This window comes from Ooceraea biroi, chromosome 7 (genome assembly GCF_003672135.1).
Source record: "Ooceraea biroi isolate clonal line C1 chromosome 7, Obir_v5.4, whole genome shotgun sequence".
NCBI classification, from domain to species: Eukaryota; Metazoa; Arthropoda; class Insecta; order Hymenoptera; family Formicidae; genus Ooceraea; species Ooceraea biroi.
This window is the reverse complement of record NC_039512.1, coordinates 12,131,262-12,145,248: the sequence shown is the minus strand read 5'-3', so window position 1 is coordinate 12,145,248 and position 13,987 is coordinate 12,131,262. Positions and strand designations below refer to the sequence as shown.

The 13,987-nt window shown below is 37.8% G+C and overlaps 4 protein-coding genes across 4 annotated transcripts in view; 1 reads left to right on the top strand and 3 right to left on the bottom strand.

The window, feature by feature from the left end:
* The window catches only part of LOC105279767, a 71,729-nt gene extending 68,565 nt beyond the window's left edge, over positions 1-3,164 (bottom strand). The window contains exon 1 of the mRNA XM_011339777.3: positions 2,657-3,164. Coding sequence (XP_011338079.1) covers positions 2,657-2,774 — 118 coding nt within the window. The 5' untranslated portion in view covers positions 2,775-3,164. The remainder of the gene's footprint in view (positions 1-2,656) is intronic.
* Positions 3,165-5,705: 2,541 nt separating this feature from the next.
* On the bottom strand, positions 5,706-7,286 carry LOC105279768 (brain protein I3). The gene is made up of 3 exons (XM_011339778.3): positions 7,084-7,286; positions 6,499-6,650; positions 5,706-6,416 (listed from the first exon to the last, which is right to left on the bottom strand). Exons 1-3 carry the CDS (start codon positions 7,148-7,150, stop codon positions 6,285-6,287), a joined length of 351 nt encoding a protein of 116 aa, XP_011338080.1. The 5' UTR covers positions 7,151-7,286; the 3' UTR covers positions 5,706-6,284.
* Positions 7,287-7,558: 272 nt separating this feature from the next.
* On the top strand, positions 7,559-9,432 carry LOC105279769 (V-type proton ATPase subunit F 1). Its single transcript, XM_011339779.3, has 5 exons — positions 7,559-7,750; positions 8,032-8,113; positions 8,270-8,352; positions 8,499-8,621; positions 8,732-9,432. The coding sequence occupies exons 1-5, from the start codon at positions 7,697-7,699 to the stop codon at positions 8,762-8,764; spliced, it is 375 nt and encodes a 124-aa protein (XP_011338081.2). The 5' UTR covers positions 7,559-7,696; the 3' UTR covers positions 8,765-9,432.
* Positions 9,433-10,124: 692 nt separating this feature from the next.
* LOC105279770 (Y+L amino acid transporter 2) lies at positions 10,125-13,895 on the bottom strand. The gene is made up of 11 exons (XM_011339780.3): positions 13,685-13,895; positions 12,929-13,298; positions 12,594-12,816; positions 12,378-12,493; positions 12,133-12,258; positions 11,898-12,042; positions 11,633-11,756; positions 11,326-11,526; positions 11,079-11,228; positions 10,828-11,005; positions 10,125-10,742 (listed from the first exon to the last, which is right to left on the bottom strand). The coding sequence occupies exons 2-11, from the start codon at positions 13,107-13,109 to the stop codon at positions 10,675-10,677; spliced, it is 1,512 nt and encodes a 503-aa protein (XP_011338082.2). The 5' UTR covers positions 13,110-13,298; positions 13,685-13,895; the 3' UTR covers positions 10,125-10,674.
* Between the last annotated feature and the right edge of the window lie 92 nt (positions 13,896-13,987).

The window sequence follows — 13,987 nt, the reverse complement described above, 5'->3', positions numbered from 1 at the left end:
ATCAAATCATCGGTCATGCATACTTGGAAACATACGCTCTTGTGTGGTATTCATTACATGCATATACCGCGAGAATATATCTTCCGAACAATTGTAGATTAACGTAACATCGACCGATTTGATATTGCGTTGTCACACAGCGGATCTGGGCGCGTAATCGAAACCTGTGCTTCCAAACGGGTGAGCCATCGAGGAATGTAGAATGAATGTTGAAACTGTATGGAATATTATGTATTTAACTTTCCATCCACATAAATTCTTTACCAAATTTGAAATCGGTTTTCCTGTCATTTTAAACGACGGAAAATGGCCATTTCCTGCAATTCTTTTCAATTACTTTAGAGAGAATAATTTTAAATGTCCGATTAATTTTTAAATTGTTAATCCCTTAAAATACGATTGGAACTAAGTAAGAAAAATGAAGTTTTATCTGCTGTTTTATTTTTACTAGCTCATAGTATTAAACTTATTTAACTATTCCTAAATCCATTTATTTCTATCAAAAAATATTCCTATCGGTTAAGAGCTTTATAGACAATAAATATCCAGTGAGTCTAGGACTAAATAGGTCTAAGTCTAGGTGTAGGTTTAAGTAATAAAGAATCAGTATGTACACTTTTAAATGTATCAAAGTATTTTATAAGATACTTGTTAACATACTTTTTCTTTGAAATTGCCTTATCGTTATCGTGTAATTAGTTCACTTTATAATGTTGTTTACTTATCTTGTTGTTTAACAAACACCACAATACAGAATATTATATTATATAATATAAGGGATGCATGCATATATTTCTTTTCCTTTTATATTTCTTCATATTGATCTATTATGAGTAATAAGATAAGGTAGCACCGCGTAGAAGGAGAAAATCAATAAAGTGTAATAATATCACGAATATGTACTTTATCCTTTTATTTTCTTTATAAAAATAATGAATGCGATGTAATGAAATACGGTAGTATCATATTTATAATAATAACATGCATGATATTACATTTATTCTAATAATCTTTTTGTTCCACTGTTCCAACTTTTGAATGAAACTCCAGGCTTTGTTGAAATTAAAACTAATTTCAAAAAGTTATTTCGCGCATGTTTTACAGTTATAATTAAGATCAAGTTTGTATAGACTGAGAATCGTCTTTATGAAGTTTATAGAGTTTCCAATGACTTTCCCTTAACGCTTTTATATGTAGAAAGGAGGGATCGATTGATGACCCTATTCTTCGCACACAAACGCATCAATCCGCCCGCCGTGTGCAATTGCGCTTTTTTAAATTGTATCTGTTTTCTTTACATCAATCGTTTCATTATTTCACGTATAAAAGTAAAATCATGGAAAATGTACTTTACAAGATATTTTACATTACGTATTCACTGTAAAATACGAAAATACCTCGCAAAGTACCTTTTTCTGTTTACATAACCGAACAAATTTCGACGCCAATTTTCGGAAAAATGTGCACGATATTTGCACACCACGGGAAAAATAGTTAATCATTTAACTCTTTGTGGCACAGCGATCAAAACCAGACCACCCTTTAAAAATTGCTATAACTGTGAAATAGGTCGATCGGTGAAAAAAAACTCTGACACGTTTTTTCAGAGCTTTTTTTAAAACAGGAGACATCCCCGACGTTACTTATCGATTTTATTACACAAACAGGAGTATCTATCCTAAAATATCGACGAAATATATAGCCAAAGGACTATTGAGAAAATATCTTTCACTTACTCATACAACGCACAAGAGCTTTCAGCTATATTGCAGCAATGTTGTGATCTAGCACGGATTTGCAAAATTTCAACAAAGCGATATTGCAGTAACCTCGCAAAAACATCGCACAAATATTACGGCGCAATTATTGTGAAATGTGATGTTGAACCACCTGCTAGGCAACTCCGCTTCTCGTATGCAAAACCGTACACACCAGCGCATGCAATAATGGTACAGTGAAAATTTGAAAGCGATTAAATATTGTGAAAAAAAATTGCCAGCGAGTGCATTAATCAACATTTGATTAAGCAGCTATGAAAGTGTCGAAATTTAAAGAACCTTTATTCAGGAATTCCTAAACGGTTTATTCAGAAATGGTATTTCACTAGTTTAGGGAAAAGACAAATTTAACGGAATCAAATACCAGTGTACGAACACGCTTTCTATTTTGCATTCGCAGAAGTATAGTGGCGCCTATAATAATAGTCGATTTATTTCTACGAGAACGGTTGTAGATAGGTCGTAGATTAGCTCATAATTCAAGCCAAGAATAAACTAAAATAAAGCAACGTGTCAAACGGCGCTTTCGCGATTAAGTAAGAGAACGGAACAGAAGTCCTGCGCGAAAATACGCGGCCGTAATATAAAGCGAGGCGCGCGCCTGGAAAGCACGAAATAAAACCCGCGACGGGGTCCGAAAAAATAAGAAAGTGGAGAGGTATCTCACATATAAAAAAAAAAGGTACCGTTCATCTCAAAATAAATGGCAGAAAGTTACGGGGCGCCCGAGAGTCCGTTCTCTTTTTACGTACTTCACGGAACTTTGTGGAACTTCGCGAGATAACGCGCGCGCGCCCGCGCGCGCTTTCTCTTTCCATTTTTTTTTATTACCCTCGCGTGGTACTCACGCGCGATGATTCTCTAATCGTAACACCTACCCCGAATGCATCCGAAAGTCAGCAACAGTGACACAAGCAGGCAGCGGCGGCTCGTCACGGGCATGATGACGGTGAATCCGCGATAACGCGCGATGGTCAGCCCGGAAATACAGATCATCTCACTGAGCGCACGCACTAAGCAGCCACCCCACACGCGCACCACCCGCGAGGCGCACCACCTCCGACGTCGGACATATGTATATGTGTGCGTGTGTGTGTATCTCCGTGCACGCGTGTACGTACGTACGTACTGACTGTATACGTATGTGGACAACCGCGCGCGAGCGCGAGAGCGTAACTTTTCTTCCCTCAAGTGACGAGGAAGACGAAGAGGACGTGGCCGCGGAGGACACGAGACTGCGCGAGGTGCGTGGCAATCGGGGTGAGGAGAAGAGCAACGTCGGAGGGTTCAGCGTGCATGACACGCGACGCGACGCGCTGCGTACCGGCGCGAGACCGACCTCGCGTACGACGAACGAAACGTAACTGAGAGAACCGCCACAGCTCGCGCTATCCGAACTTCGTATCTGACCCGACCCTCCGCCGCGCCATCCCTCCCGCTGCCCTTCCGCGCGCCCCCCTCGCCCCCGTCGCCCTCCTCCTCACCGCCCCTTCGCCCTCTCGCGCTTCCCTCTCGATCCCACCCTATATATTCGCGTTATATATACTTCTATTCCCGTTCTCTCTCTCGTGGCGCCCACCACCTCCCTCTCACTTTTCCTCCCTTCCTCCCCCTTCCCCGTCAGCGTCCTATAACCCTCCCGACCAACCGTCCGATCCCCCCCCCGTCGCAGCTTGCACCCTAACAAACCTCACCCCCTCGCTCCTTCCTGCCACCCCTCCTCCGCCCCCCCGCGCAGCATTTCAAATCCCCCCCCTGTCGCTTTCGACATCCGTTTGCGTCGTCTTCCTCCCTCATTTTTCCATCAGGAACGATCGTTCCACCTTTTTTCTGTTCCCGGCACCGGCACTGTCGGTCTCATCGACCCGCGTTTATGTACCCAAATGTCGTGTCGTGGCTCTTCTCTCTCTCTCTCATTCTCTCTCTCTCTCTGTCTGTCTATTTCTCTCCTTCTCCCGGTCGTTGCAATTATTCGTAGGCGTCAATTTATAGCGTCTCCTCCGGATTATGAGATGCGCGATTGTAACGCGCCGCCGAGTCCAGGACCGTGCGCGCGTTCCCGCGGTTCGAGTAGATCCGTCTGTGTAATGTCACGTTTCGTTATGCAACCCCTTTCCCCCTCCCCCTGCACTACTACCTCCTCCCATCGACCTCGATGAGATCACGATATTATTGAAGAGCTCATTTTCGAATCGTCCTAAATCCATATTTGAAAATGGATGAAGACTAACGTGTTATTTTTCATCATCTCCACATTTATCGCCTAGTTTTTATTCCTTACGTTATCTTACATAAGCTATTTCTAAAAACCGTATTTTTATAAGTAAAAAATAGTATAAAATTTTCTATTTTTATTCTTATTCAAACCGAATTATTAATCTTTCAGAGCATGTTGTTTCTGGTCCGACGAGTACAATTGTGTGGAGCATTTTGTAAGAGCTATTTTCAAGCTTTTTATATTTTCCTAAGACCGTCCAAGTTCGTATGGTGCGATTATTCATTTAATTCGAAGTTACGTTCGAAGACGGCAAGATTATTTTTGGAAAATAGTGAACAAATCAGGCAACAATCTGCACGCGATATACCAATTTTGTACTGCCAATGAGACAGAATCATGAATGTTTAATCATAATTTCCAAAAATAACGAGATCTAAAGACAAAACGTTTTGCAGAAAATAGTATATATATACACAATTTTGGGCTGACATAACAATCTTTTCTCGGAAGTATCCAATAGTGCAAAAATAAAAGAAGAATCCAATCGCACTTTAATTTTATTTTTTGCCATAAAATATTTCTGCTATATTCGGATCCAGTTCCGATATTGTAAGAAAATACGTGCAATGCGTACTGCAAAAAATACAGCAAATTTTTGAGCAAAATGATATTTATTCGAATAAAAAAACCATTATCGATCAATTATTGATAGTTGTGTCACACGAAAAGGCGCCATATTTCGTCGGAGGAGCCGTTATAAATAGGAACGCCACGTGTTTCGCGTTTCGCGATGCAAAATCGATCTTTTTATCTTACAGCAGCTTTGCGAAAAGCATTTTATCAGCGTCAACTGCGACGATATTATCTGGAAATTGCGACGCGGTGGAAAGTCCGGGAAAAGAAAACGTATCCTACCTTCCATGCCCGGAATGCGACGCGATGACGAGAAGAAGCAACGAGATTAGTAGCTTCTCTGTACTTTCATTACGCTGCACCGCGCGAATGCATACGTAAAAAAACACGAAGAGCTATTTTGCGCGGTGTAAAAATCATATTGTCTTAGCACACCGCCGAGAAAAGAGCAGTAGAATTAAGTTTAAATCTTTTTACGATGCAGTGGAGAGAACGCCGCGCGCGCGCGCGCGTTTCGAGAAAAAAAAACCGTTACGCAAAAAGCTTTATTTCCACGCGCACTTCATTACCGTCACTCCGCGATAGTGATAAATTAGAACATGCGGAAATTTTGTACTTCAGTTCGAGATCAATAGTTCACAAAGTAAAGTTCACTAACCGCTCTACGTTTCTCCACGCAAAATCCAACACCATGTCCACACCGTGTTTTCCGCGCAAAGCAAGGTCCACCCTCCATCTACCTCCTTAACGTGATCTATACTTAGGTTAGGTTGCGCTAAATCGGGCTCTGATTGGGTCAAAGTTATTGATATCGACATCGATATCGACCATCTATATCACTAAACCTGTTAAAATTTGTGTTTTAACAATGTTTTAAATCTGTTAAAAATTTGAATGTTTTAATAATAATGTTTTAAATCTGTTAAAATTTTTATGTTTTAACAATGCACGATCGGAAAACTGTTCACTGTTTCGCTAAAATATTTATTTATAAATAATAATAATGAAACTTTCTCGAGTGACAATTCGTAATTTGGGGAACCGGATAAAAAATTGAGTGATCCTTGCCAGCGCACTTGGAGATGTATAATTAATTTATTGAGAACAGACTTAACAAATCCTTACATGAACTCTTACTTGAATAACAATTTTAATGATTGTATATTCAACGTTTTACAATAACTCTTATCAAAATATATAATCTTGGAATTTTCACTTGTATGTAGATACATATACGCTACATGCATATAGAGCACAAAATTACTCGCTTTTCTCAAGTTAATGCGAAAAGAAGACGTCGTACTGTCGTTGCAGGAATAAATAAATCAGCCGGACAAGACTAATTAACAGAGAGCAATAACTAAAATACGCAACCAGTGATACACTTAAAGCTAGACCTCAATAAAACTCTCTTCACATGATAAAAAGGAAGTTACAACAAAATATATATGTATATATATATATATATATATATATATATCTGAAGACTGCCATCTTAACTAATCATTATTGTTTACGAGTTTGATTCACCGTTCCGTCCCTTCTTCACCTAAAATCTCTTGCAGATGCCTACTAACACACTTTATTGCAAAAATATTACCAAATGTGACTTATTTATCGCATTTAGATAATTAACAGTAAGTTCCTATCTTCAGTCAACCGAAGTAAGCTCCGCAATTTGAGCAGCGTTTCGTCTTCAACATCAAGCAGCACAGGATCCCAATCGGAAAGAAAAGGATCGCACAGAGCAGACCAAGGCACGAGTAATCATCTTCCATCACACCAACCTGTTTCATCATTGGTTTGAATACTTGGCACTTTTGCACTAACTAAGTTTAAGTAAAAAGATAAAGGCTGTTGCGCACGTACCCTGCACGCTGGGCATCCACCAACCAGGATAATCTCTGGAACAATGACAGTCGTGGAGTGCGTAGAGCCGTACGATGGAACGTAGTTGTCCTGGTAGCCAGCGTCGCTGTTACTAGGATAGTATCCGGGCGGTGGTTGCCATGACGCATTCACTGCCAACAAAAGTGTGTGACAAGTTGCATAAATGCCTTACGAGTAAACTGTATCTTCCTCTTTCCATTTTTCAATAAACATTTCTTTCAATTTTACACTAAATCATACATCTATTGTCACTTACAATCGATATACTTTGTATTCGCAGTAAGACTCTTTAGAATGATTCATTTGTAATTTGCATGACAACATTTTTGTAATCTCTATAATAATATTGTTAAGAAAAATTAATACGTAATCGAGTGACGTCGACAATTGCATCTTCACCGAATTAGCATCAATAAAATAAAACGTTGACAGCTATTGCGCCTGATTACGAAAGATTGCGTCTCAGAGATAAACAGAAGGAGAGAGAAGGAGAGAAAGAGTGTAGCGGGCGAAAACATCCTCACAAAATGCACATCTTAACCTAAAAAAAAAACTGCTACTAACCTGCCGGAGCTGTCGCGACTGAGTACGGCGGTGGCTTTTCAGGCGGTTTCAGCGGTTGAGTCTCCATAATGGTCTTGTTGAAACTTCAATAACGTTCTATAGTACGCAACAAACGTGAAATAACCTCCGCAACATTCCGTTACCGAGTTTGACGAGATGTCATTTGATAGATAACGAGAGAAGTGTTCGTAAAAATATAAAAACGACTATCGTGTTCTGAATTCTGATAAATGGCTGTTTTCATAAATGCATAATTACTGGGCCAATCAGCTGTTGCTGATACTGGCTTTAGTCCAGTTGATGCTCCAAATGCTTTAAAATATTTTTTTTAATGTTATAATCCAGTTAGCACTACAAATGCTATAAAACACTTTCTATCCTTTTTCTTCTTTCAAAGAAAAAGAAGGATAGAAAGAGTTTCGTAGCATTCACAGTGCGAACTACAGCCTGTAACATACCTTGTTGTAAAGCGCCCTAAAACAACACGTGATGCTCTATGGCGTGTGACTTGTCAGCTGATATGCGACAGACGACTCGTATAAGATCAACGACAAATTTTGCTCCTTTTGAGAGCTTTGCTGTTAAAATATAATTCGTTTGTGAGAAAATAAGAATGGCACTCCATTCTGCAGGAAAAGGAAAGCTTCTGGCGGTGATCGGCGACGAGGTAGGCTTAATTCTTCTCTCATTCGACTTGACTGAGCAACTCGACAGTGAAGGACGTTATCATTTTGATAATTATTTTCCGATTTAATTATATTAAAGTTTGTTAAAAGTTATTCTACCTTCGTTTTTATTTAAATTACTACATCACTTTTCATAAGGCGCCTTTGATTTCAATTTTATGATTGATTCCTTGATCAGTTTAATCTCTTTTTATTAAAATTTAGAAAATATCGATTAATCGACAGCACGGCAAGCCTTCATTATTTAATAATATTATTTCAGGATACTTGCGTAGGCTTTTTGCTCGGCGGAGTTGGAGAAATCAATAAACATCGTCAGCCTAATTTTATGGTTGTTGACAAAAGTATGTATAGCAGTTGCATGCAGTTGGTAATTTCAAAACTAATATTTTTCAATTTTCATGGAGAAAATTCGTGTCAGTTCGTAACAAAAATATGCAATAATTGCATCTATTAATTAAAATTAGGCAGAAAGTAATGTTAAATAATGATTCTTGCAGATACAGCGGTAAGCGAGATCGAGGACACGTTCAAGCGATTTATCAAACGCGACGACATCGATATTATTCTTATTAATCAGAATGTAAGTAATGAAATTATGAAAAGAAATATAATATACCTATTAATTTATTATATATTTATACTATTACTAAAAAGAATGAAAAATCGATCAAATGATCCGTTCTGTACATACTTTAATTTAATTTTATGCTCTGCACTCTGTTTTAGGTGGCTGAGATGATTCGTCATGTGATCGACAGCCACACTCAGCCGATACCGTCCGTGCTGGAAATTCCAAGCAAGGATCATCCGTACGACGCCAGTAAAGATTCCATCCTAAGGCGTGCCAGGGTAAATTAATCATTTCTGAATCGTTTTTTACAGCTCAATTAGTTCAATTTAATTTACAATAAAAATGTTCATGCTCGAATTCATAATTCTTATGCAACTGTTGTTTACAGGGAATGTTTAATCCGGAAGATATCCATTCGTAAATATGATGTTAACAAGATCACGTTACATGAAAATAATATATATTACTTGATTGATTATCACATTCCACGTTCTGTCTCTTACATTGCTTGATAAAACGTGATGTAAAATTGCCATTCGTACACTTTCATCGAGCGAGGAAAAATGGCGTACAAGAGCTGGACCCTTCCGTGTTACATCGAGTATATCTCTATCTGTGTATATATATATACAATTACAATATTAATAGAAATAGATAAACAGCTAGTAATTCGTGATTGTGAAATTAAACACATAATAACTTTTAATCCAAAGTTACAATACATTATTGTTGATCACTCTACTATCTAAAGCTTTGTATAAAGCTTTGTTGCACCACTCGCACCAATCGAGAAAGCTAAATACTGGAAATCATGTTAATATAATATTGAATCGCAATAAGATCGAAAGGATTATAATTAATTTTATAAAATTCCAAAATTGAAATTTTATTATATATACCAGTGCTTTTTTTATTTTGCAGAATTTTTCTCTGTGCTATTTTAAATTGTTTTCCAGAATTTAGAAATTTTTAAAATTATATTATTAGTTAAGAAGATTACAGACGTAATTGAGATAATGACAATAAATTATGTGCAATCACGTTATTGAGTTGAACGTCATATATAGAAATATAATTATCTAATTATCATTGCGTTTTCTCTCTCTCTATTGCTAATTCCGGAGTTATATAATTACTTTTATATATATATATACAGGGTGGCCCATTTTAATTTATACAGTCGATTTTTTAAAAAACTAAAAGAGATACGAAAAAATGTTTCAGACATGTCACGATTTCGAGGGGGACATAAGATGATACCATTGGTTTGACCTTGAATAGTCGTTTGAAGGTCACGCGAAGATCACCTTCAATTTCTTAAATTGAAACCCCAACTTTTTATTGCAGATTCTTATTCTCCATCGAAAAGTAAGTAACTTTTGTCTGAAACATTTTTCCGAAAAATGTCATCTTATGTCCTCCAAACTCATCTTGAAGATCATTTTAAGGACATAAGATGACATTTTTCGGAAAAATGTTTCAGACATAATTGACATAATTGACATTTTCCTGTCACTGGAAACTGGAATCACTGTCCACGTTTGTTCTTGTCGAAAGGAAAGATACATTATTCAGTACGACGAAATAATTAATGCACAAAGAACGATTAAGTTAGCTCGCTCTTGGCATCGCGATCTCACAAGAAATCTAATTAAACTAGTGAAACGGCTCGTCAGAAAGGAAACGAACAAAACTAACGTTCAAGCACGAACGACACTGTCTGCTCTTCACGCAATCCAATTTCTTAGTTACTAATTCACTCTTATTCAGAATGAACAACGTTTTTTTTCTGTCTTTTTTTGTCTTATATTTTGTAACATATAATTTTATATCAAAATACAATTTCTGAAATTCTCGGCTACTTACTTTCTTTCAGAAATGTATCACACAGCACTTCAAGAAAATCTTGCAATATATACAATAATAATATAAATCAGTACAAACAATCAAATAATGGTAATATCAATAATACTAACACACAAAAGCGCTCATTTGGCTCAATATCGAGAATAATAAAATGCAATTCTCAGATCTATCCTATTCGTAATACGTAATATATAATAAGATCATTTTTATAATACGCTCTTACATATTTTAGAGAATCAGTCTCGCTCTGAAATTCTTAAGTATAATCACTTTCTTCTCCAATTTTTTCGAATCTTAAAGTTTTCGCTCTTTCCGACTCTTGATATGATTTTTAATTCAATCCTGAACTCGATTTTCCAAATTTGCGTATCGTACAATTCTTTTCGTTCTTCACAATTCTTCCACATCATCTGAGCAGATTCTTAGCCTCATTTCGGCCAAATTCCCTGACCTCGCCGTACTCATTTAGTCATCGAGTTCACGTTCTTCCCTCGCCGACAGGAACAATTTTTGTACGGTGAGAGTAACTTTGACTGAAAACGCAGAGAAACATGATAGACACAACTACGTAAATACTAAATAAAGATTTGCTTGTTTGCATTTATTCGAGTTACGAACTGTTGATCTTCTGGTACCACAGCGGCTTGTTTTTCCAAGCGATGCCCAACAGGTACGCGGGGATGCCGGAAGCAGTGATCAAAAGACCCATGATGACCTCGAAGGGCCTGCTGAAGCACGGTACGACAACCAGAAAAGCGCACAATGACACGAATACGATAGGAATCCAGAGCGGTACCTGTAACAGAGAATTCTCGTCTTAGTCTTGTCTAATAAATACAGACAATTTTATGTGCGAGCTGATACACTACCTTGATCGGCCGTTCCATGTTAGGCCTCTTAAAGCGTAGCATCAACATCCCACCCACAGAGACCATGATGAAAAATGATTCTACTATACTACAGTACGTGATCAGTACGAATATATCGGTTGTGCACAACATCACGAGGGACAGAATACACTATAAATATGGAGAGAATTAATTATATATTTTCTACGTCTTTAATACTTTGTTTAGAAACTAATTCAGAGATATATATAATTAGTGCTGCACGTACCAGAAATACCAAGGCAGGCGTAGGCGTGAGTCTGGACATGTTAATGTGGCTCAGCATCGAGGGGAAATGACCATTCCTTGCACCGACGAAGCACATTCTTGATGAAGTCATGATATGAACGCTCAGTCCTCCAAGAGCGGACACAGCTACCATCAAGGGTATCGTCCAAGCCAAGTATCCAAGAAGCTGATTGCCAAAAGTCTAAGAAACAAACCGAAACTTACGTGTCTGCATAATTATACAATAAATTCCAATGGACATAGCAAGTACATCGCAGTAAATCTTGCCGAATGAAAGTATTGCTCACCACGGCTATAGCGTCAGAAGCGATCATAGCGGTTGGCGTTAGCACCGCGAGATATGCCACGTTCGCCATAACGTAGATCAACGTCACCAATGGCAGTGATATGTAGATCGCGCGTGGAAGATTCCTAACGACGAGAACTCACTTAGTTGCCAATTCGGTAATAGGGAATAAAATTAGTCTTCGCAGATTTTTTATTCCTCCTTCATTTTGTGTTAATAGAATAAAAATTTGAGCATTTTTACCAAACGACGTGACATATACGTACACATAAGGATTTTTCAGTTCCTCCGTCATAAAATTCAAGTAATTCCATCCGGAGTAAGAAAATATGCCGGAGTAGAAGGCTACTGCGATCTTGCCAGGATTGGTAGTCGTGTTTTTGAAAGAGTCTACGAAGTTTTCCGTGTGCCCTTTTACAATTAATGCAAACGTTAATTATATTAATGGCAAGTATCAATCAACAACGGCAAAATACGTTAACGACTCGTTGGAAAACTTACCCATAGCCAGCCAGACTAAACCAGCTATGATAATGATCACCAACGCTCCAACTTTAGCGAACATAAATACATTCTGTATCTTAGAAGTCTCTTTCACGTCGTAGCAATTGAGAAACGTCAGCAAACCTGTGTTCAACGCGTAACAGATTTTATACGTTAGATTATTTATAAGAATTTTCTTTTCTGATATACATAATACTTGTATCTAAATAACTCAATATTGTATCAGGTGCTAAAGGTCTCACATATGCTCAATGCCGCGATTAGTCGCACGCTGCCATCCGGAATAGTGCAGTTGGGAAAGAAAGGTTGTAGAACGTACTGAGCAAAGGTCAGCCCCATGATAGCGTTTGTTGTAGGTCTGTAAGCAACGAAGTACGTCTTCGTGAAGAATCAACGAGGAATCAGAACGTTCTCGACCAACAGGATCCGACAGGACCACTTGCAGCAGATTTACTCACACGAAAATTAAGTTAGCGGCCCATAAGTACAAGAATGCAGGCAACGCGCCGAAAGCCTCGTGAATGTAAGCGTAGTCACCTCCACTGCGAGGTATGCTAGTTCCCAATTCCGCGTAACACAGCGCACCTATCATGGAGAGCAGGCCACACAGCACCCATATGATCAGCGACAATCCTACACTGCTTACCTCTTGTATCACACCCTTTGGCGTGGTAAAAATACCTGTAACAGGGAGATAAAAATAAACGTACATAAATAACGGAGAAGTTAAAAGTTACGTGTACTGTTTACGTTCTCATCTACAGAAAATATATAATTTGCACGACGGACGTACCCGAGCCAAATATAATTCCCAATATAATAGCTACTCCTTCCAAAAGCCCCAACTGCTTCTTCATCTGCACCTTGTTCTTAAGGTCCAATGAATTCTTAGAGGGTGACTGAATAGACGCCTCATCATCTGAGTTTAGAAGGTGTATCTCCCTGGGAGACTGGTCAAACACTTCGTTCACCATTTTTATAAGTACAGTACCTTCACAGAGGATACGAAAATCCTTCTTGACCGAAATAGGTAATAAATTAATTTAAAGTGTCCTAATTAATTTTACTAAATGTGTATCAATAGACGAAGATCGTCATAGAAGATGATTCATATAAATTTGGTGCGGGCAGTATCCTTCGCTCACATACAGCAGCTGCATTATCTAAAAATATATGACAGATATGTATTTTCAAATTTGGGACAAGTGATGATGATGCAATGTTATAGTGACGTGAAATAATATAATTGTTATAACGTTGTAAAAAAATTTTATCTGAATCCAATAAATTCTATACGAAAGAAACATAATTTACTATAATAAGAATACATTGCTAGAAATTTATTCGACTTAACTTAAAATTAAATAAAAATTTGCAACTATTTTTTTCTCCCTAACAAAAAACGTAATATGATAAATTGGATAGAATATTTATATATATATATAATAACAATTTATAAACATATATAAATAAAAAATTGAACAAATGCGTTATCATCGCCTTAAAATAAAAAGTATAAAGGATAAAATAAAAAATGGATATTTCTAACCTGCTGTTGTTCCGAATGCTATGTTCGTTCTTTGTAATGCTTTTCCTTGCTTTGGTTTCACTGCATTCGCAATTTATCGTGTTAAATCAGTTGACCTTTCACGTTATTGCATTAATGAACCGGATTTATTTCGCATTCCATGTTAGGTTATATTCTTGCGAAACACGTGTCGACCGATCGCGACCAAACGGCCATTGCATGAAAAAGGTTCAAGCGTAATCGCAAAGTCCGTATCGAGATTGTACAGTCGAAATTGAAATTCGACCAATCAAACCATTACCCGCTACATTTCGATTGATCGAA

What these genes read in the sequence shown, in the direction of transcription:
- LOC105279770 (XM_011339780.3), bottom strand. Translation starts at nt 13,109, where the DNA reads ATGGTGAACGAAGTGTTTGACCAGTCTCCCAGGGAGATACACCTTCTA. An exon ending in GAACTGAAAAATCCTTATGT is followed by an intron (nt 11,757 to 11,897) that starts GTACGTATATGT and finishes TCTCGTCGTTAG; the next exon opens with GAATCTTCCACGCGCGATCT. An exon ending in CGCCTGCCTTGGTATTTCTG is followed by an intron (nt 11,229 to 11,325) that starts GTACGTGCAGCA and finishes CCATATTTATAG; the next exon opens with TGTATTCTGTCCCTCGTGAT.
- LOC105279768 (XM_011339778.3), bottom strand. Translation starts at nt 7,150, where the DNA reads ATGGAGACTCAACCGCTGAAACCGCCTGAAAAGCCACCGCCGTACTCA. An exon ending in AGTCGCGACAGCTCCGGCAG is followed by an intron (nt 6,651 to 7,083) that starts GTTAGTAGCAGT and finishes TTTTGTTGGCAG; the next exon opens with TGAATGCGTCATGGCAACCA. An exon ending in GTGGATGCCCAGCGTGCAGG is followed by an intron (nt 6,417 to 6,498) that starts GTACGTGCGCAA and finishes ATGATGAAACAG; the next exon opens with GTTGGTGTGATGGAAGATGA.
- LOC105279769 (XM_011339779.3), top strand. Translation starts at nt 7,697, where the DNA reads ATGGCACTCCATTCTGCAGGAAAAGGAAAGCTTCTGGCGGTGATCGGC. An exon ending in TGGCGGTGATCGGCGACGAG is followed by an intron (nt 7,751 to 8,031) that starts GTAGGCTTAATT and finishes ATATTATTTCAG; the next exon opens with GATACTTGCGTAGGCTTTTT. An exon ending in TTTTATGGTTGTTGACAAAA is followed by an intron (nt 8,114 to 8,269) that starts GTATGTATAGCA and finishes TGATTCTTGCAG; the next exon opens with ATACAGCGGTAAGCGAGATC.